Here is a 24,466-nt window from a genome sequence, read left to right on the forward strand (position 1 = left end):
ATTTCGGCCCATTTTTGGAATCGGCCCATTCGTTTTCGGCCGGGCAAGTCTGGTTTCAGCCGACCCTTTTCGGCCCATTTTTTTTATATTATATGCGTTTTATATAATTATTGTTTTTTATTATCATATACTATTATATTAGTGTCTATTTGGAAAGGGCTGTTGATTGGTAATCAGTTATTATTCCATGAATATGCACCACTCAACCCCACCCCCTGAGAATTGAGAATTATGAAACTTAGGTCAATTCTTTAGCACATCCTATCTGGATGTGCAGAACTTATATGCCAGGTGTGCCGGCTCAAGGTCCGGATCACACCTTCAGGTCAAAGGATAAAGACTTGGGTTTCATGTCCGCTCCTTATCTCCGAAACCCCATGAAGGATTTTAAGGCACCTTGTGACAAATGTTAACCACATCGAGACCATATGCAGAACCTTTCTTTGGGTTACCGCGGACTATATATTTATATATATACTAAAAAGTGTTGTTATTTTTTTATACCTCCAAAAATGAAAATATTGGTATTTGCAAATGGCATTTGCAAATGAGGTACTGTAATTTACAGATGGCGAAAATGGTGTTTTACAAATGGTGTAATTATCCAAATCTCTACTTTGCAAATGGCGTCATGTAAAAATATGTACGAAAAAAACAAAATAAAATATGTACAAAAAAAACTAAAATAAAATATGTATGCAAACTAAAAAAGAATATGTATGCAAAACTAAAATAAAATATGTATGCAAACTAAAAAAGAATATGTATGCAAAACTAAAAAATGTATGTATTCAAAATTTTGATAAAAAATATGTACGACAAACAAAGAAAAACAAAAAAAAAGTATCAAAAAAAAAATACAAATGTCACTTTTATGCCACCGTTCAAAATACTCTAGTACAGAAATTGTGCATTCCTGGAATTAAAAGATGCTGCGAAAAATATCCCGTTCTGTCGGTCATTTACTTGATAACTTTTGGTGCCATATTGAGCCCCATTTAAAATATGTTGGGAATGAAATAAAATGCAGTTAATATTTTTTTCCAAAGAACTATAAATATACTCTATTGCAATGTTCTGGTGAAACATCAAGTTTTTCGATCGGACTATAAAAGTGATTTTTACAAAAACATTATTAAGCTTATCAACAAACTTAAGGGTTTTTGTAAGCTCCGTAACAACCGTTCGCCCGAAGCTTTTTATGGTAAATCTCACATACTTCTTTAGAAAGAGCAAACATGAATTTTATAATGTTAAAATAATGGTATCTGCTTGTTAGCTGAATAAAGTAGCGATAAATGTGAAATTGTTTGTCATAAAAGAAGTCAAATCACTATATTATTTGATTTTCCTATAAAATACTAATTCACTATAACTGTACTCATCATTGCCAAAAATGAACAAATGAAAAAGATGGTTCAGGTAATTGGCCAATGTGTATTTTTTGGATAATATAGAAGAACATCAAAATGAAAAAGCTTTAAAGAAAACAAATAAAAGCATAATGGGCCTTTAAAACGTTATTTTTCACCCTCGGTGGATCGATACCCCACAATCCCCTCTATAGTCCCCCAGTGAGAATTTTACATTATTCTGAAGCTCCGCTCTTAAATTCTTAATGGGCGACTACTTAAATAGTTGATATCTTTAGTACTGCCTGTACTGACTACTACTTAAAGCCGCATCTACACCTAGTCAAGTTTCTAATATGTCACATTTAGCTAAATAAATGGCTCCTTCAACATATTATCAGGCACATTTTTTACTGAAATGTCTTACTAAGATTTCCTAGAATTTATATCTTTGTCTATGCCTAAGACTATTATATTTCTATAAAATGTGTAAATAAAAAACGGGAAAACAATGCCTTTAGCTAAAAACAATGGAGTTAATGAAAGGTGTACATTCTTTTAAAATAAATGGAAAATTTGAGAAAAAATATTTTAAGCTTAATAATTGATTTAAATTCTTTATTTGGTGATTTATTTGGTGAAAGTTCCTCACTTACTAATCAAGATCATTTAAATCCCTATTGATTCTACTATAATTCAGGGCTCATGTTTCTGTCTGTTAAATACCTTGATTTTTTGTTTACCATTGACTTTGACTACAATATATTATTTAAAACATAATGAACATTAATTTTCTATGACCCCAAAGTGCGGTCGTTTGCCTGATGTTAAAAAATGCATATGTACCTGTTTAACGCACTTTGGGGTTAAAATTGGACCCCAAAGTGCGTAACGCACTCTGGGGTCGGACCCCAAAGTACGTAACGCACTTTGGGGTCGGACCCCAAAGTGAGTTTGACCCCAAAGTGCGGTGTTACACAGCGTAAACTATTAAAATAATTAGAAACTTCATTGGTGTGATTTCAGAAGATTTGAATGATCTTGTTTTGATTTAAAGAAGGATTGAATTGAAGTTTATATTGTGATATCCAACGACTAGCTAAACACAGTTTAAGAAATTTATATAAATCTTTAAAAAAGGGGCAAATATGTGTTTCAAAATGTTGTAGAAATAGATGTAGAATATTTAAGATGTTTAACGCTTGTAGAAGTGAATAATGTGAATGTGAAATGATTTGAGATAAAAGTAGCAAAACGTAAACACAATTTTATTTTGATGTACAAAATACTAAATCAAAATAACTGCATTTATTGCAAAGTGCTAAACAATTAAAAGGATAATGATGATAATTATAGAACTGAAATGATCTAAGTACGTAAAGTTTGCAACTGAGTGTTTGCTAAGAAGTGAGTTGAGACATTCGCAAAAATATTGTACATTTTATTAAATAATAATTCAGATTTTAGGACATTTCCTTTATTATTATTTGGATTTTAACGAGGTTTATGAATATTATAACATCGGAAGAAGCTGAAAGAAAAATGGCTTCCCGTTGATATACCCAAGCAATGTACATGTAATTAATTTGATCAAATTTGCTTACTCCCTTCTTTCATAGATTTTGATTGATTGTGTATACACATTATCAAAATAGGTAACACATATTCGAATTAGGTAACATCCTAAGCATTCCTATAGAATCTATTAGCAGCTATTCACTGTTTATCGACCTACGTCTAAATATTTGTTTTAATTTTTTTTTGAAATTTTATTTCAGAAAAGTAAAAAAAAAGAACTTTATTGTACTTTGATAAACCGCATACAAAACATCTGGACAATATTTTTATAGGCCAAGTATCTAGAATGTCACCTTTTGACAATTAACAGATTGTGTATACACATTATCAAAATAGGTAACACATATTCGAATTAGGTAACATCCTAAGCATTCCTATAGAATCTATTAGCAGCTATTCAACTGTTTATCGACCTACGTCTAAATATTTGTTTTAATTTTTTTTGAAATTTTATTTCACTGTTATTTTCATATGCCCGTGCGTAGTAGTGTATTAGTAGATACGCAATTGAATTTAGATATTTAAAACCGACCAGGTCTATGAAAGCACGTTTGTCCATAAACTTCCCCATTCCTAAATATATATTTAACCATATAGGGATGGGGTTCTTCAATGAAAATCGGACATCACAGTTATTATTGATACTATTTCAAGTTCCTGTGATGACAGTAATGATATAAGTTCATGTACTCAAGTTAAAGGATCATTAATTCCCAAAATGAATGTTATTGTTACGTTTCAAAAACTTTTCATGTGGATATCTTGTTACAGTTTCCAAAAATGTACTATTTGGCGATATAGATGAACCATCTTTTCCTTCTTATGCAATCTGGAAATTTGTTAAATTATAGTAATTTTTATTTTCCCTTTGATATTTACATCAAAGCTGATGAATGCCGCAATTACAGTATACTGATACTGTTGGAATGAAACATGTTTCTAAGTTAATTTATTGAAGGATCTAGTTGAAGTTTATATTTTGCAATCCAACGGATAGCTAAACACTGTTTCAGAAATTAATAAATCTTTTAAAAGGGGCAAATATGTGCTTCAAAATGTTGTAGAAATAGATGTAGAACATTTAAAGCAGCATGCCTCCAGATTCATGCTAATTTCATGAAAATTAAAAAAAAAATATTTAAAAGTAAAATATTGTGAATCGAACAAAGAAAATAATTTTTACATTGCAAACAGATCTTGCAATCCACATAAATTACCAAAAAGAGGTCAAAATAAGCAAAATTAGCCCTAACTAATATGGTGATAAATACTACAATTTTTACAATCTTTATACGATATATAAAATCTGTGCGATAAATATCATATGCCATACACACTTGAAAGGTATCTGCAAGATGTTTATCGTTTTGATATATTACAATGGAAAATTCACTCATAGTATGCGTAAATATTTTATATGATCCATCGGGAGAAAATCAGATTTTTTTGTTAGTAATGCAGGGCACGCTGTATGTATCCTCACAGTTGAAGAGTTATTTCTCCAAGCCAACACAAAACACAACAACAAGAAAACCTCATCTGAAACAAGAAGCAAACAACCCATCCCCTTATAAAGCCTAAAACTTGAAAATAATGTTAATCATCATATGGAATTTAATGTGTCCCGTGAGTGAAAATCCATGAAAAGCGGCATAGGTCCACAAGTAAAAATAAAGTAGTCGAAGAAATCGTACTCACTATAGAAAATTAATGGTATAACTTTTAATATGGTGATAATGAAAGTGATAACATTCATTCTTTACAAACTTTTGTTTTAGTTTTCCTTTGTTATTTGAAAAAGAAAGAAGATATAAGCCTTATGAAAGCCGCGATTACATATGCTGACACTGCTTTCTTTATCATTTTTTTTTGGATTTAAACGAGGTTTATTAGAATTAAAACATTGTATATCCGGTAGCAGTCTCAATCTCAGTCTGAAAAAGGTTTCCCAATTGATAAAACCAAGCAATTTACACGTTATTAATTTGATCATATTTGCCAAACTCCTCACAGTGATTACCTCCCTTGGCAGAAATATAATCACTGCCTTCACAGACGTCAATGATGAAAAAAAGTCACATGACGTAACGTAAATTCAAAGGCTGTGACTAAAAAAAGGATTGGAGCACCACACTTAATACCGTATTCCGGTATATACCGGACAAGGCGCTTGAATGATAAAATGCTAAAATCTTGTCTTTTTACCCAACGGAATGAACTTTAACAGGTCTAATTCATCTTTTCACGCCGAATCAAGTACGATAATCAAGGAAAAATGTAAAATTCGGCGAAAAAAACGATATTTGTCTATTTTGTGATCATGATTTCTGCAAGCGTCTAGAGGTACTGCTCCAATCCTGTATTGAGCTAAATCCAAATTCAAATGTAAATATCGAGCGTTAAATAGAAAATCTAACGTCATTTTTCTCTTTCTGTTTTATTTTTAACTTTACGTACCTAAATTTGGTATGGTTTAACAAAAATGTACCATAAGTACAAATGAAAAACAAGAGCCATGTCAACATGGCCATCCCCCGCCGAATGTGTTTGCTCATTGGAAGAATGTATATGTAGTAGAGCGGAATAATTCCATTTTAAGAGGTATTTTGGTAATGAAAACTGATGGCTATAGTGATTACAGATTTGAAACCTATGTGAATACTGATGGCTGAAAATAACAAAGGGCAATTACTGAAAAATAATGCAGGGTAGGTTATCATTCTTGTGTGCTGCATCCCTCCTCAGTAAAATTTATCCACCTATGAAGTTTCAAGTTGATACCTCAAATACTTTTTGAGAAAAAAATTGAATTGAAAAATTAAGTATGAAAAAGAACAAAGGGCAATAACTCAACAATTATAAAAGGTAGAGTTATCATTCTTGTGCAGTGCACACCTCCTGAGTGAGATCTATGCGCCTATGAAGTTTCATTTTGATATCTCAAAGGCTTTTTGAGTTATGCTCTGGACAAAAATTAATTTTGAAAAATAACAAAGGGCAATAACTCAAAAATAATGCAGGGTAGAGTTATCATTCTTAAGCACTGCACTCCTCCTCAATGAGATCCATCCACCTTTGAAGTTTCAAGTTGATACCTCAAATCCTTTTTGAGATAAGCTCTGGACAAAATAGCATGGAAAAAAAGGGCAATAACTCAAAAATTGTATAGGGAAGAGTTATCATTCTTGCGCACAACATTCCTCCTCAATAAGATCTATCCACCTATGACATTTCATGTTGATATCTCAAACACTTTTTGAGTTATGCTCCACTCAGGTAAAAAATTAGGTATGAAAAATAACAAAGGGCAATAACTCAAAAATTATGAAAGGTAGAGTTATCATTCTTATGCACTGCACACCTCCTGAGTAAGATCTATGCACCTATGAAGTTTCATGTTAATATCTCATAGGCTTTTGGAGTTATGCTCTGGACAAAAATCAATTTTGAAAAATAACAAAGGGCAATAACTCAAAAATCATGCAAGGTAGAGTTATCATTCTTGTGCACTGCACTCCTCCTCAATGAGGTCTATCCACCTATGAAGTTTCAAGTTGATAACTTAAATACTTTTAGAGATATGCTCCGGACAAAAATGTCGGACGGACGGACGGAAGGACGGAAGGTCGGACGGACGGAGACTATTTCTATATCCTCCGCCGAAATTTTTCGGCGGGGGATAATAAGTTCAGCAGGTAAAAAATATCTAATATATCAAAATATTGATAAAAATGTTAGTGATGACAGAGATATCTGTACTGATAAGGGGAGATCACTGCTTAGAAGATTGCATATTTGCTTACTTTCATAACCTTTGATTGATTGTGCATACATATTATCAAAATAGGTAACACATATATAAATGAGATATCATCTTAAGCATGCCTATAGAATCAATAAGCATCTTCACAAATTTTTATCGACCTACGTCCAAATTCTTGATTTCACATTTTATTTTTGAAATTTTATTTCACTGTTTTTTGTTTTTTTTAATATGCCCGTGCGTATTAGCGTTTTATTGGTACACCACTGAATTTAAAAATTTAAAACCGATTAGGTCTATGGAAGCACGGTTTTCGATGACCAATTTTCCATTAGATTCCCAATCCTTAAATATATATTAAACTATAAAGGGATGGGGTACTTTAATGAAAATCAGCCTTCACTGTAAATATTGACAATCTTTCAAATGATGACAGTAATGCTATAGGTACTCAAGTTAAAGGCCCATACTGTCTCGATATTAATGTTTTTGTTACGTTTCAAAAACTTTTCATCTGGATATCTTGATACAGTTCCCAAACATTTACTTTTTGACCATATAGATGAACAATGCTTTGCTTCTTTTGCTCTCTGGACATTAAAATTATTATAGTGATTTAATATTTTACATGAAAGTCAAAATATTACTTTATTTAAGACACAGTAATGCACATCCAATATTCCGCCAATATTGAAGAGCATAAGAGATTTATAAAACTGATCATTCAAAGAGCATGGGACATGAACAATGAATAACAAAACATAATTTCAAAACAAATTGCACATGTTACACATTCCGTTCATTTGAAACAAATATCATAAAGATATATGCTGATATCTACATGTATCTCATGTTCTGTATTAACTCGTGGATAGGCATTATTCAGAAATAAAGATACGCTAGGATGACGTGTACGTTAATAATAATAGGTTTGGATAACATTAAATCCATATAATGTAATAATAAAAGTTTAGGACGACATTAAGTTTATGTAACAAAATAAAGAAATAAATAAAAAAAATCTCTTGAAACGAAATAGCAAACGAAATAGCAAAATGATGGCTAAGTTAAACTAGAAATGTGGCCGAATGTTGATTAACATTCCTGTAAATTTTGTTGATTCTAGGTCAAGTACTTTTAGAGCTACATGCGACACAACATGAGAATGCACGGACGGACGGACAAGGGCAAATCATATTGCACCATCTTAGAGGGGCACACAAATGTATACCGGGAAAATAATCAACTGTTGATGGTTTTTAAGAAAAGACGACATTCAATAACATACTGTATCATAATTACGATCAATTATTTACAGACGAAAATATAAAAAATAAAATAAAAATAAATAAATAAAACATGAAAAATAGCACATGAAAACAGAATAGAAAAAATGAATACAAATAGTGTTTATTCTGTGATTAAAAGATGATTGCAGAATTCCTAGAATTAATGAAATTCATCAGTTTATTTTATTGACAGCCAGTTGGGCATCTGTCAAAACATCGTTAAACCAACTAAAATGTCAGCAGAATATTTTGTTCTTGACCACTTCATTCTGATTACGTACACTATTCATGTCATGTACAATGATTTTCAATGTTTAAATATCTAGCCTGTTTGTCAATCCAGCCAGTTTGTTCAATTGTTTAGAATAACGCCGTTAGGCGAGTGTTACACAAATAAATCAATCCTTTTTAGACATTTTTTATGTTCAATTTTGCAACAGACATTCAGTTCAGAAAGGCGGCGCTATGTGTATTGAACAGTTTACCTAGGCCGCGCTATAGAAACATCAAATGAATTATCTCCGTACAAAATCGTTAATTGCTAAGGGATAACAAATAGACAGGAATGCAAATAATGATATCTAGAATCATTTTTGTCCAATAAGTATTGTTCTATCAAATGTTACCTTACATTACAAAGAATAATCACACGACTTAGATTTTCATCTTGTCAGTTTTGGGACCAAATCTGATAGATAAATATCACGAATCATACACACTTGAAAGGTATCTGCAAGATGTTTCTCGTTTTGATATATGACAATGGAAAAAACATTCTTGGTATACGTACATATTTTGAATGACCATTTAGCTCAATAGAGAGAGAATCAGAATAATAAGTAATGCAGGGTGCACTGCTTTTATCCTCGGTCGAAGAGTAATTTCTCTTTGACAATTGATCTAGGACATTGAGTCATATGGTCACTGGTTTAGAAATCTTGGACAAGTAGTCAGTCGCTTGAGGAGTAATAAGTAGTTTCTAACTAGTTATAAAAAGCTGCTTAGGTTGATATGTTAAGAAATTGTGTTAAAATCGGCGTAATAATACACAAACAGACACTAACAGACCTAAATACCTAAAAAAAACACCCAGAAACAAAAAAAAAAACCCACCCCTCAAAAACCATAACAACACAACAAGAACAACAACAAATAAACCCAAAACATATACACATGAACTTGTCAGAAGCTAAAGCTTGAATAGAATAACTTGTACATGTAAAATCATTCCGGAAGAGGAAATTGCAAATTCGTTTTGCGTTTTGAACATTTGTATATATGTATACCTATACAGCGCTCGTAGGAAACGTATTCATTATAGAACATTAATGTTGTAACTTTGATTTAATATGGTGATAATGAAAGTGATAACATTCGTTCTTTACAAATTGTTGTTTCACTGTCCCTTTGTTTCTTGAAACATAATGAAGATAAAAGCCTTATGAAAGCTGCGATTACATAATAATTTAAAGAAACCGCGAGGAATGCACATCAATGATCATTGACATTAATTAATTAAAACTGAAGGTTAGAATGTTTTAAAAAATCAAGCTCAGTTTAATTTAGACTACAGTACACGTGGTTATTTAGAAATACCTGAGTAATATTTTCTGCCTTCGATTTTGCCTTGTTTTCAACACAGTAGTATGTAGTATTAGTATTAGTGAAATAAATTCTGATTCCAACGTGTTTCAAATGGAATGAATTTTTGTAAGAGTTCAAGTTATTATAGAATCACTTGTAATATGAGAAAATGTTTTGAATTCTTGGACCTGAACAGTTTCGTCCTATTAACGGAATGTGATACTGTTAAACAATGGAACACAAATATATTACTAAATGCACAACAGTCATTGATGTGCCTTTTACCTGATATTGATATTGTTATGCAAGCTTGTTTCCTTTTTTTATACTCATGTAATTTTGAAAAGGAACAACACTTTCACAATTTTGCTTTTCTTAAGACGCATTTCTAACCGTCCTCGAGAGCGAAAATGTGCTCAACGACATACCATTATACAATGGTTCTTCTGTTATTTACCTGCATTTTTGTGATTGAACTTGGCATGGTCTCAACATCTACGGCCATAAATTGGATTAAACTTCGAGGACACTATGTTGAAGACATATGCCCAGCGGAAGATATTCGGTTTGTGAAAGACTCGGTTGTTGCCGCAGTAACATGCGGTAGAATTTGTTATGAGGACGAAGAATGTAAAGCTGTTACGTATCAAGTGGATGATCATAAGTGCACTGGTTGTCGGGAGTTTCTGAAATCGTTACCAACGGTAAACTCAGCTGGATTGCTAAAATATTCAAAAAAAGGTTCGTGAATTTTGAACTATTGAACTATTATGCCTTAAAAACCAATACATTTTTACTTTCTTAGATATGGCAAACATTACTTTTACAATATTTGAATAACGGTCTTTGTGCATGTTTGAAGCTTATTTCCTAAGCAAAAAGTAGCACTAAATGTGAAATAATTTGTCTCAAAATTAACAAAGTGTAAACAAAGTAGTATTTTTACTTCCATACAAAATACTAAACCACTATATCTGTACAAATTGCCAAAGGTCTTCAGAAAAAGATCGGTCAGGTAATTTGCCTATGAGTATCTTTTTGCAACTATTAAAGTACACTTAAAATAAAAAAAAAACCTATACAGAAAGTAAAGTAAAAGCATTTATGGGGCATAATTGGCCTTTTAAAACACGGGAGAGGAACTGTTACACGAGGTATGGAGTTCTTATGATAAGTTGTCAAGGAGTTCTTGTGATAACTGTCACAGAGTTCGTCGGAAAACTATTGTATTTGTTGCAAAAACACTCGTCAAAAATGGTAATTTTCATCTTTAAAAAGTGAATTTTACGTGCTAACTTAAAATTTACTGATAATGCTTGCCTTACATATTTAACTATGTGTTAAAACTAATTCATAGTCCATTTTTCATCGCCTCTTGCTTAAAATCTGGTAGTTTTGAGTAAAATTTCCAAATTATTTGCCAATTAGCAAGTATTGACCTGTTTATTTCAAGTCTTCATCACGACCTTGAAACTGTTTTAACTACACTGATAGCTTTTTATTGAATCAGCAACATTTAGGTAAGGCGTTTAAGGCTATAAATGTAAATGTAATAAATATGATCTAAGTCACAAAACTATTGCGTCAATTATTTAATGCTTTGTTCTTTCTTTTGTGCACTATTCATGTGAAGTTTGGGGAACAAATTGAAAGAATTCAATTTAAATTTTTGAAAATGGTTATTAATTAAAAGTGGTAACGAATACATTTACTATATGTAAATAGTGAAATGGGAAGGTTCCTATTGATTGTAAATAGATATATAAGAATACTAAAATACTGAATGAAAATTGTTAACACTGATAATTAATCTTATTGAAAACGCACGTAACTCAAAACGTATTGGACCTAGAGTCATGAAACTTAAAAGGAATGTTGATCAGCATGTGCAGTTGTGCACCTGTATATTGTCGTGTGGATTTATTCAGTTTTTTTAGTGTTATAGACCCTTCTTAATATTACCTCATACATATTCATAGATTTCTAAGAACGAGGCTAACAGGGCAAGCTGCGGTATCTGCTCTATGTAAACATATCACGATTATATGGCCGAAAGATTTTTCAACTGTGTCAGAGATCTTGAAAATGTTCTGTTTGCTACATACTTGTTAAGAACTATATTTAATGTTAAAAAATCTCTTCTGGAGATAAATAAATCTACAAAGGGTTTAATTTACACTATATACAGTGAAGGACATACAAGACCTGATAAGTCAATTAAAGTTTATGATAATTCCAAGTAATTTCTAATATTCTTAGTCAGTATAAATATCAGGTTAACTCTTTGCAACTTAAATAGACATTATCTGCGTTATCAGTATTTTATTGCTAACCTCAACACATGTTGGTCAAGAGTGTATTAAGCAATTAACTGATAATAGATGTAAACAGTTGGATGCTGAATTCTGTACCATACTTCCCCTAAATTTAGCTATTGAAATAAAAAAGTTTAAAAAAGTTTTATTCACTATGTATTTAAAAGTAAAAAATTCTTGATGACTCTCTAGAGACTATTTTTTTTTTTAATTTTACAGACAGCCTTATTAAATCAAAATGATATTTTGTTTAAACATGATAACCCCGTCTTATACATTTCAATGGATTTTCAGATGTTGTTAACAGCAATGTCAAAATACATTTCGTGCTAAGTAAGGAACGTAAAACTTATATATAATCAACTATTTACTTTATTACAGTATAAAATACTTAGTATATAACGAAATACAATCATTTGATTGCAAATATCAGTCAAATCTTAAGACAAGCTGAAGTATCATTAGATTATTGCACTTGTCCAGTTGGTCCGACTTGATTATGTGGTCATATTGTTGGAACCCTCAACTAGCTGGTATATAACAAATCATTAGGGAACACAGCACTTCCAGATGATGTTGCCTGGACTTACCAACCCCAAATATTCCATGTACATAGGGGACTGAACATTCGCAGAAAACCTGCGCAATACCTTGCAGTTGTAGGGTTTTAGGAAAGGCAGCATCGAGTTTTAGCACTTCTTTTAACATTCCAAGACATATTCTCTCAACAATATAATGCAATAAGAGGACAAATTTTTAATGTAATAAACATGTTGACATATTCCCTGCACCATATATGTAACAAAGCACAATGTTAAAAACAAAGAAATGCGATGATTTCTTTTAAAGTTTTTATTTAAATTCAAGGCGCAAAAGACTGAACAAATGGTCCTTTAAAATATGCTAAAAACATTTCGCCAATCAAGCTGATTGTTTTGCTTGCATCTTTATAAACGCTCTTAATGTTTTTTCTATTGAAAACTGTAATGAATATATAGTAAATTTTGTTGGAAATCCACATGTATAACATTACAAAAAATACAACTGTAAACATTTGAAAATTTGTTTGTATTAAACGTTCAATATCACTGTTTGTTTTCCTCCTTAGTTTTCTGTAACTCTTCTTTGAACTGTTTGATAGTTTCTTGCCACTGCCATGAAGAGATATTTCAATTAAAGGCGATTCAAATATCAATTGTCAATTTGTGTTCATGACTGTTACTAGTGGAATTCCTGAAAAATATATACCTTTTATTTAGAAGTGGAAACAAGAATTATGCCGTTTTTAGAATATATCAATTTATATTCTGATTGCACATGTATTTTTTTACAGGGGCTGAACTTTGTTTATGTGTAAAAAATGAAAATTAAGTCTTGTGTATACCTTTCATCTGGTAATGAAATCTTCTTCTTTAGTGTTCATCTTACTGGTCTGTTGATTATTACTCCAGTCGAACCATCTACAGGGTACATCTGTTCTCTTCAGACATATATGAATTTATGTCCATGGTTGTTAATCTTTTTGTGTGAAATGCTTCAAAACGAGCAACTATTGCAAAATATTGATCTGAAATAGTACATAAAATAACCGTAATTGCTTTTTAGTATAAAAACGGTATTGATTGAGATTCTGAAGCAATTATGTTTTAAATGTTATCATTATAAATGTGATATTTTAAATGAAATTTATGAACAAACATATTGTTATGTTTTTTTAAATGAAACATTAAAACAATGAGAAATGAGAGTAATTAATGTAAGTAGTAATACAACTTAAGTAGCTTGGTTTAAAAAGAAAAGAACAGTGGTATTTTACCTTGAAATGTTCTTTCGTCTATCTTATTTTCACAATCCTTTCCTTTGTTAAACTCACATCCTTAGGTATTTTATGAAAATTAACGGTATAATTATATCTAGAATTGGAATAACAGAGTGGAATAAAAATAGAATTTCCCCAGTAAGTTTAACACACTAGGACTTATCAGGTCAGACATTATTTGTTTACATTCATGCCCTGTAAGCCTCTCTCTGGTGTTGGAATGTAAAGTATGCATATAATTTGAGAAAGGCCTATTGCCCTTGACTTAGTAAAAATTTGCAATTTTCAACTTGTGTCGCACGTAACTCAAAATGTTTTTGACCTAAAGTCATGAAACTTTACAGGAATATACATCAGCATGACTGTGTAGTTGTGCACCTGGGTATTTTCGTCTGGATTTGTTTAGTATTTTTAGTCTTATTGCCCTTGACTTAGTAAAAATTTGCAATTTTCAACTTGTGTTGCGTGTAACTAAAAAAGGATGAGACCTAGAGTTATGAAATTTTACAAGAAATTTATCAAACTTTTGAATTCTTGCGATAGGACTGAGCTCATGCAATTGTTCATCAAAAACGCACTTGCTTTAAGAAATTCATTATCAACTTCAGAGAAATAACTACAACACGTGTTTATGCATGATAAATTATCTTTATTTATATGTACCAAATTTTCTAACTTTACTGAAAGTCTATTCTAATTGTCTCTTACTTTGATTCTTCGATGTTTAAAAAATGTTTTATAAGCATAGTTATATACATATGTATAATTTCACGTAAGTGTGGTGGTGAACACTGGGTTCGTACTCTCAGTGCCTGAAAGGGCGGATGGACCATAAATACATGGTGTTGAACACCCATTTCTCCATCTCCATCGTACAAATACGGAGGAGCATGAGTGCCAAGTGTATGTTTTTTATTAACTCAAAATTTCGAGTTAGTTATTCGAAATTTCGAATTACTAACTCGAAATTTCGACTAACTCATCTCGAAATTTCGAGTTAGTAACACGAAAATTCGGTTTACGACATTGATTAGTCATGTATTCACAATCACTGATAGTTTATCCCTGATGGAACACTGATTACTAGTATGCATATTAACTGAAAGATTTTTCAACTACAGTAAAGTCTCGCTATTGAGACCACTTTGGGGTCCTGGTAAAAGTGGTCTTATTATCGAGTCTGTCTTAATTTGGAGACCCGTGCTAATGTTTACTATTAATATGTGTTCTGGAGAAGGAGGTTATCATTAGCGATTGGGATCATTGAAACATAACTGTTTGAATAACATAAACCAATTAACATGTATTTTATTCAACAAAAATATGATTTATTGAGAAAAAAAAACATTATTTATTTTCGAAAGTTTTCACAAGAAAATTTCATTTTAATCATTGTTGTTCAGTTGTTGAGTTCTGGTGATCTCTTCATAATCATATTTGTTTGGTGCATTATTCCCCCACCCATCTATATGCTAATCCTTTTATTTCAGGGTTATCCGGACCTAAAAGTAAAAAAGAAATGAATACGTTTTTAGTTTAAGTAAAAATATATCGTATCTGTAACTGTTTAAATCTCTATTGTCTTTTGAAACTTCATGAATCAACTTTTTTTTGTTCTGAATAAATTATTTTCCGTTTATGATTCTAAATTTTATTTTAAAAACAATTGTATTGTTTTGAATTTGCAAAAGCGGTAAACATTTTAACTCTAAATTGTAAAATATCCTTTTTTAACATAGACGAAATAACCTACCTATCCGAAAGTGTGTGTTGTTAACACATCGGTCGTCTTTCTTTGATTCGCATCAATCCAAAATAATGTATTGAAAGGAATATTGACACATTTAATCCCATTCCTTTTAATCACAAACCGCTAATCTAATTGATAATCTCATCTATAGACACTTTAATTTCAAACTGTTAATTTATATTTTAAACGTCTCTTTCGTGTACCGTAAATCGGTCACACCTTCATGGTAGTTGTCGTTAAGTGTTGTAACATTATTTGTTTATTGGAGATAATGGATGACATGCACAAGTTAACGAGCAGGGTTAATTAGTGGTTGTTTTATTGGACCCCTTTTGCATTGTTAAGTGAAAATTCGGACCTATAAAAGCGGTCGTATTACGTAGTAGCGGGTCGGTCGTATTTCGGGCTTTACGACCATTGAATTATATAGGCAAAAAATCGGGACCGGAAAAAGCGGTTGTAATATCGAATTGCCCGCAATTTAGGGTCGGTCATAAAGCGAGACTTCACTGTATTTTCTTTTCGAGTTGTTTGAATACTATCCAGTCTATATGCACATGGGCTAATGATAACTTGAATATCAGATTGATAATAACTATAATCTCCAAGAATGAGCATGTTTTCATATGCCTTATAAGTAGATGAAATTAACAATGCTTAGCCATTGTTTAATAGAGGACTTGGTTATGTACTTCCAGCTTCTGCTTATGTCAGTAGTGTACTCTTAAAATTTATTCAACTTTCAAAGTATTATTTTGAGGATAAAGGCAATTAGGTTTTTCGATGTCAACTGAAGCACTTGAGAAAAAATACTGCAGACATTTTAACAAAAAATCTTACGATTTATCTTAAGTTTTTCACTTACGATAATCGTAAGTTAAATCTTAAGTCATTTTCACAAAGCCACTCGTAAGTTAAAATTTTATCTTAAGATAAAAAATTCACTTACGATAAATCTTACGACAAAAACATCCCTAGCAACGGTCATTTGATAGTGATGTGCATGCTCTATATTTGATTCCGGTTTTAAAATCAAGTAATAAAGAGCTTGAAGTATCTATTGAACACAATCAAATTTCAATAAGAACAAAAATGGGTGATTCTATATTTTTTGCCTTTCTGTTGAAAGATCAATAGCTTGACTGGATATCGCAAAATTCTCAACTTCAGTCATTTCATTCATTTATATTGTTATCTAGCATCATTTGATATTGAATTCCGTGCATAGATATTGTCTGATTTTTTATATTTTATAAATGAATCGGGTGAGCAACACTTCAGAGTCATTACCACAACATTTTTTAAATGCAAAATAGTGAAAAAATGGGTAGGTATATCATTTGTTCATACAAGGTTATTCAGTAAAACGACCTCTATTACATCTTTTGATTTAATAACCCGTTAAATCTATGTTCAGAAAAACTCGTATCATTTGACAAATCAGGAACCTCCATAAAAGTAAAAAAATACCAACATTAGAATATATTTTTCACCTTAATAGGGATACAAATGTTAAAAAATTTTGTTGTATAATAAATGTATAAATGAAATAAATGAGAAATGCTTTAAATTGTCTTCGATATTTCTTAAAAGGGAAAAAATAAAATTAAAAACAAGTGAGGTTATGGTAATGACACAGCGTTGTGGAAGTGACGCCTGCGTTATGGTGATGACAATTGAAATCTACATCTGTGTTGAATGCTTATTTACGTAACACAATAGTAACTAACAAAAACTTTATTGCCGATAGAACATGAAAATACAATATTATAACTTTAATTGGTCATACTCAAACTGTTAAACATGAAAAAACTTAGTTGTAGTAAAACTGTAGATAAACATTCAAAATTTTGTAACATATAGAGCTGACACACATTAATTATAATTTAATTACCAAATGTGTAATAGTATCATATATGCGGCCATATTTGATAATATTTACTGAGTCTCTGGTTTGATAATCAAACAACGAGAGAAAAAACACTCAGAATTTATATAGGTCAGTCTTAAGAATCTAAATTCATTTCTGACACGATGCACTTCCAAATTATTGACGGAAGTTCACGGTGCCTGTTTGTGACCTTCTGTGGTTCTTCCTTGAGTAAAGTTACCACTTTCTGTTTATGGTACCATATCCTGTCCTCCAATAACGGCCAAAAAATCTATTTACACCAATTCTGTGCATCACTTTAACCTCTAAATCATTTTCATCAACGTCAAGAATCAATCCTGGATATGGCATGTTCTCATATTCTACTACACAGTACAGTCCAATCAATGATTCTTCAACATTAAGAATTTTCTGAAGCACTGAGCTCTGAAAAAAATTAACACAATAATATCTTCATCATATTTTAAGATGAATACAGTTTATCATCGCATACTTTTATATGTGATAGATCTATGCAATTACATGTATAATTAAAATAAAAGTTCCATGGACATTCTGAAACCTGAATAACAATTCATAAATTATATATTGTGAGTTGATTTTTTAAACTCTCTTTCAAAAAACAGAATCATATTAAGCGTATAGATCTATATGTTAATATTACCGAAATATTCGTTCGTACAGACACAGTGGTGCTAGCACATTCCACTTCAGCAGATGAATTTGGTGTCCCCTGAAAAGAGTTGTAACTTAGAGCTGTACTAAAATAACACACACAAATTAGGTATACTTATTGTAAAAAATTCTAATTAAGGCAATTCTGGTATATTAAACAACTATACTTGTTATATCTATAAAAGTCAAAAACTGAAGCTATAAATGTTTTACAATTTTCTTATGAATATCATCTACAAAAATGACTGTTGACAGTTTGAAAGAGCTACAATCTGATGGTTTGTGAATTAAGTATTGCTATTTAGCAAAGTATTACCTGTGACAGAAGTGTCGTAGATTTCAGATTAAAACATTCGCAATTCTCTGAACGGAAACAACTCAAACACGAGATGACACAACTCCTTTCTGCTTAACAACAATCTGAAAACAAATTAAAGTTAAATTTATATCGACAATGTTATATCGTTTCTTTCGTTCAAATGTTTTGTATTAATCACTCAGGCCTACCAGCCTTCGTGATTATATTACAGCACATTTGAACTCGAACTGTGCATTATTCTACAACAAATCACTCAAAATTTAGATCTGTTTCCTAAATTTACTAACTATTGTCCAATTACAGTATAATTTTGTTCTATTTCAATTAAAATTTTAATGAATTATCACTAAATAAACTGATAATGAAATTACGATATTACCTGATGTAGCTTCATTGTATCTTTAACAGACGGAACATCATCATTAGCCGGTACAGTCTTTTCCACTTCACGAAAGTCGTTATCAGAAATCTCAATCAGTTCTATAGAAGTGCCGTATTTACGAATTCCTGTAAAATAACGATTAATAGGTTAAATCATAAAAAGCTAATTGAATCTTGTATAGCGAATGTATCGTTATGACTTGAAGTGGTTACAGACTATAAGTAAGCTATGATTTTTCTTCAGGCAGAACGATTTAAAGTATTTATAACTTATGAAATATACAAAATAAAAATAATGTAACTGTAATAAACCGTAATTTAGAAGCCATTCTTATATCTGGTTGACGCATTTTTCACATCTGTATGATCACTGAATATTTGTTATATTGCCCTGTGCATTCAACTAGGAATTTATATACATACCTTCAATCAAATCTGCTTTTTTAGTGATATCTTGACCTTTAGTGTTCACAACAGTATCTGCTGTTCTTTTGATGACAGCACCGATGCCATCGGGGGCCCCCTTTCCATGGCTTGCTTCCATAAAGTTCCATGTTCCAGCAGAAAATCCGAGGTCAAAGAGTTTCGTGGAAAACATGTAGAAATTGGACTTACTCCTGTACTGGCTTGTTGGCCCATCAGATATAAAATGTAATATGTTTAAACCAGGGTTTAGTTGTTTCATTTGCTTTATAACTGGTTCAAGGTGGGCCCAGATTCCAACTACTTTATGGGAAGTATTGTCTGATATTGTAGCAAATGCTTTTGGCTTCTGGTGAGTATAAGCCATCACGGTATGTATGGAAATTTGTCTCTTGGAGAACAAAAAGTGCACACTTTGTATTTCACTCTTGTATTTACAAAGGTAATTTTCCGAAAAGTCTATATGCAATATTAATTCATTTGTTTTGCATGAATCTTTCAAGTTCTTCAACTGCAAGTATTGATGAGATATGTTGAATTCATGTCTTGCTAATCTCGTTGTATCTTGTTGAAGTTCATTAACAAGTGTCGTTATTGTGCCTGTTTCAGTTTTCTTGATTGTTACGTTATGTTTGGTTTTGATAATTTCACCATTTTCAGATATTTTTTCTTTCTCGATCACATCAGATTTCCATTCCCTCCATTCAACTATTTTTCCATAATTGAGGTTTTCTGTTTCTGGTTTTGTGCTAATTTCTTTAAGCTTACACTGATTGCATTGTCTATACATACAATATTTGTTCTTTGTATCACATGTAATACATGAAATAAGTTGGCGTAGGTCTTTTGTTTCTAATACCTTTTCATCATATAATTTATTGACTTTCATAGTTGGGTTTTCGTGAGTTTTACAAAGGCATGTTACTCTATCCTTCTCAGATGCTCTTATAACCCAAAAAGGTTTCATTCGTGCGAAAAGACTATAGCTTATCCGTTTGTCCGTTTCAAAAAGAAATTTTTCGTGGAGATGTTTAATACTGTCATTTAATAGCCTTATTTGTTTCTTTATCTTTCTTCGTGTAATAGTGTATTTTTTGCCTCCTTTAATTCTAGAGTTATCGTCTTTTTCAAAGAAATCATCTATACTAGACTTCAATATGGTTTGTTTTGTCATAGAAATAGTGCGTGACTTTCTGATACGGATTTCGTTTATTCCCGTCTTCTGTTTGGCATAATGCATGCTGATTTTGTATTTTCTAAGAATTGCTTCTCTGTACAGTAAATTCTTAATCAGTTGTTTCTCGGCAGTTTCTCCTTTCTTGTATCGTTTTCTTATGTTTCTCAACAACAGACAATTTCACTGTCAGATTCATCTTTCTTTCTTCTCATTCGATAATACCTTGATTTGTATTTATTCTTTAGTCTTCTTTCTTTATTTAGCTCAATTCTTAATTTAAACTGATCTCTGTAAGCTTTTGATCGATTTAAATTCTTTTTTTTTTCTACCTCTTAATCTATTTGACTCACTTAATTGGTTACTTGAAGTTGAACTATACGGATCTGGTGTAGATGGTGGAGACAATTGTGCCTGTAAACCCTTCATTAGTTCTTTATTTTTTTTACGTTTAGATCTTTGGTTATATTTCCAGTTCCTCCTTCTTTTTCTTTGGTCTCTGGCACTCAATTCAGAAATAGACTTTAGCTGACCTGATTCTTTTCTCTTTTGGTACCTTTGTTTTTCTTTTTCTTTGTATGCTACGTGTTTTGCTGGGTCCTCTCTTTGTCGTTTTCTCCATAAGGTAGCGCGTTCTCCACTTGTGAGAGCCATGTTTCATAATGCTGTAGCTGATCACTGAAATTCGATATTTCACTTTTCTTCAGTTTTATACAATCTTGTAAAGTTTCAATTTCTTCTATAAAGTTTTGCACAGATTCAGGGTTCTTTTGTTTGATTTGTTCGATAAATAATTCTGCCTTTTTAATTTGATCATTCAGTATTTCTATCTGTTTCTTCACTCTATTGATGTGTTCTGTAATGAGAGAAAGTATCATGTCATTACCGAAACTTAATTTTACGGGTGTAAAATTGTCAATTGAAATGGTTTCAGTTGTTCTAAATATTTCTGATTTACAAGATTGATGCAAACCATCACTATGGTTTTTATTTAAACACATACTTTTAGATAGAAAATGTGTTTTTGCTTGCAATTATGACATATTATCATAATATGTCATATAAACTTCTCCAATAACTTGTTCTGAAAAAACTTATATCTTTTTTCTTAAATCCTGATAACAGTTCACCTAAACATATTAAGAAGAAAAAATTATCAGACAATATGACAAGACATCTGCATATTTATTAACACTTTAGTTAAAAAAGTCATCTCCGAAACATTTTTGTCATTACCAATGCATAAAACCCTGTTTTCGGTAATGACTGTTGCGGTAATGACATTTTAAATATTTTTCTCAATAAGCGTCTGAATGGCCCAGACTGTGTAATGTTTACCGTTATATTTTTCAACGTACACATATTTTTATATACAAATATAGAGCGATTGTGAATAATAGTACAAATTTAGTTGCTATGTAGCATTCGGTAATGACTAGATAAAAACTTACGCATAAAAATCTGAAACTTACCTGGTAAATTTTCAGCGTCAGCCATTTGCATGTCACATGCGCCCAAAACAAATTTTCGCGCCGATTTCAACTTTTCTATGACGTCACGAGTTATTGACGAATAATAATATCGCTGTCGACTAATTGAGTTTATTTGTGACCGTTTTGGTAATGACATGAATTCAAGATACCATAAAAAATGAAGTAAATAAATTGAATTGATGTAAATAATATATTTCTGGCTCAAAAATAGACATCTTATATGTCTATTTAATTCCTTTGAATACAAAAAAGAATTGAACTCTTTTTAACTAGACACCCAGTAAGCGTATAAAGATGGATGTTAAAACAAGTGACATTGTTAATTTTGGACCCCTTGTGTGAACAAATCGCAATTTATTTGTCTTTTTGTAAGAAATGAAATAAAAATCAATCACTTTCTACCTTATAATTATGTTTAATTTATATAACAAATAATTTCGATTTCATTTTTATTTCATTTTCATTTAAATAAGAACTCAAGGTGGAGTGACACCGTTTCGGCAAAAAATTTAGAATCACCCAAAAATGATTCAAACTGATATAATTTATATCTTGATTGAAGTATCTAAAAGATTCAGAAAGAAGGTCTACTATGTTATTAATAAATAAAAAGGTACCCCTTGTACATGCTGGCAATGAAATCGAACTCACCAATTGTACAAATTATAAGTTTTCAATAATACTAGTCTACAGTATAGTTCACATTTTTTTAAACTATTCATAACCCTCTCCAATCGTGACGTCATCAAGTCATGACGTCACAAATGTATATTGTTGAAAAAATAATTATACCCCAATTGTGTTATTTATAGCATACTGTTTTGCTTAATATTTAGTTGTACCCTTCAACGTTTGGTTTGTTTTTATTCAGTTTAGGTAAGAGATACATGATATTTTACCCTTAAGAGAGAAAAAAAAATACACTTACGAACGGGGAAGACCTATCGTAAAGTTACGACAAATTTTGCGCTTAAGATTTTCTTAAGATTTTTTGTGAAAAGGAGATTTATCGTAAGATTTCTCTTACGACAAAAAATTATCGTAAGATTTTTTGTGAAAATGTCTGCTGGTTTTTAGTACTTTTGATAAACCGTGTTGTAATTGTTGGATGATAAATTTTGCTAAATTAAATCATATGGCAATATATTGCACTTTCCTTTGTACTCAGTCATTTCCACTTGAATATGACATGACTTTTTTTCAAAAAAGTTGCAAAAGGACAGGGAATTTGGCCTTTCAATTGATCACCAGCAGTTTAATGTCATATAAATTTGTCAGCGCAAGCGACCCTCCAGTGCTTTCAGTGCTTTGATTTCTTTATAGTTTTAGTATGTCACGATTGGACTGAAGAAGACGACAAGGCAATCATAGCAATGGGGGGAGCAAGTCGCATGCCAATGTATGAACAAACATATTGCGAAAATTGCTTAGGCTATACGTGGACAGAAGAGTATGATCCAAAATATCCAGAATGTGGGGTATGCAGGTGTTGTAAACCAAAGAGGTATTTTTCATTTTTCAGTCATTGATATATAATTTTATTTTCATGTAGGATTTTCCTTTTGCCTTCCACATAAATGTACAGTTTACAACTATTCCGTATAAGATATACATGTAGCATTTAACATTTTTCTGAAAAAATATATGTGTAGCATTTTTCTTTTTTTTCAGTACAGGATTTTTTCACATATCGTTCAATAAAGAAAGTTCAACAGTGTTCTGATGTATTTTTACAGTTAAGGTGCTTGATATGGTTAACCGGTCACTTCAAATAGGCAAAAAACACTTTCTTGGACTAAAGAACAAGGCTGATTAGCATTTCATTAAAGTGGTAAAATCATAGCTAAATTGAATAAATAAAAAAATCAATTTTGGCACAGTTTTGAATATTTTTTTCATGTACATGAGTTGTTTAAATTATTAACGAGGGCTACCCAATGAAATAAAAAAAATGGTCGATTGAATGGAGGGTTATGTAAATAACTTGTTGACCATCCACTCCCCCCTAAATCAGGTTAATTCCCCAAAAATGAATAAAAAAAAAAGTAAATAAAAAAATAAATAAATAAAATTAAAACATCCTCGCAAACAAAGGCAAAAGACCAACAACAAACAAAAGAAAACAAAAACGTGTTTCGTTAAACACAAAATGCCCCCGGCTCAGGTTCTTGTCAAGTAAGCAATATTTCAAAAAAAAAAAAATTTAAACCCATTCACCTCCGTTTGGGACAAAAAAAAAGCCAAAAAATTGTAACCCCCAAAGTTAAAAGGTTTTTTAGCTTGAACAAAGTCATGGCAATTTTGTTTATTTGAAAAATTATAAGTTGCCAGTCCATTGCTCTGACTTGGTTGAAAGTTGAAAAAATATTCCAACTTCATGCCAGTTAATCTTCCTACCAAAAAATGAAAATACATCTTCAATAAATAAAAAACCCTGTTTATGGGCAAAAAGTGTAAAAATCTATTTTTAAGCACTGGGTGACCTTGAACCCCCAACTAACCCCTTTCTCCATCCCCAAAGGAAAAATACCAATGCAAAGTTATCAGCCTACCAAATATGAAATACATATGGTCAATTTAAATAAAAGTTGTATGGGCAAAAATCTGTAAAAAATCTTTTTTTAAGCACAATGACAAATTGACCCACTGATCCCCTTTAA

The 24,466-nt window shown here is 31.3% G+C and overlaps 1 protein-coding gene and 1 long non-coding RNA gene across 2 annotated transcripts; one reads left to right on the plus strand and one right to left on the minus strand.

The window, feature by feature from the left end:
- Positions 1-9,162: 9,162 nt before the first annotated feature.
- Positions 9,163-23,459, plus strand: LOC132728243 (uncharacterized). The gene is made up of 2 exons (XM_060713850.1): positions 9,163-10,307; positions 23,130-23,459. The coding sequence occupies exons 1-2, from the start codon at positions 9,977-9,979 to the stop codon at positions 23,333-23,335; spliced, it is 537 nt and encodes a 178-aa protein (XP_060569833.1). The 5' UTR covers positions 9,163-9,976; the 3' UTR covers positions 23,336-23,459.
- On the minus strand, positions 12,242-13,943 carry LOC132728238 (uncharacterized). Its single transcript, XR_009625456.1, has 3 exons — positions 13,698-13,943; positions 13,266-13,448; positions 12,242-13,114 (listed from the first exon to the last, which is right to left on the minus strand). It is a non-coding gene; the product is annotated as an uncharacterized LOC132728238 (long non-coding RNA).
- Positions 23,460-24,466: the final 1,007 nt, after the last annotated feature.

This window comes from Ruditapes philippinarum, unplaced genomic scaffold, assembly GCF_026571515.1.
Source record: "Ruditapes philippinarum isolate M1 unplaced genomic scaffold, ASM2657151v2 ctg4827_1_1_1_1, whole genome shotgun sequence".
In the NCBI taxonomy this organism is placed as follows: Eukaryota; Metazoa; Mollusca; class Bivalvia; order Venerida; family Veneridae; genus Ruditapes; species Ruditapes philippinarum.

Bases quoted from the DNA above. Each gene is read 5' to 3' on its own strand.
- LOC132728243 (XM_060713850.1), top strand. From the start codon at position 9,977: ATGTGCTCAACGACATACCATTATACAATGGTTCTTCTGTTATTTACC. The intron at 10,308-23,129 runs GTTCGTGAATTT...ATTTCTTTATAG, and splicing joins GCTAAAATATTCAAAAAAAG to TTTTAGTATGTCACGATTGG.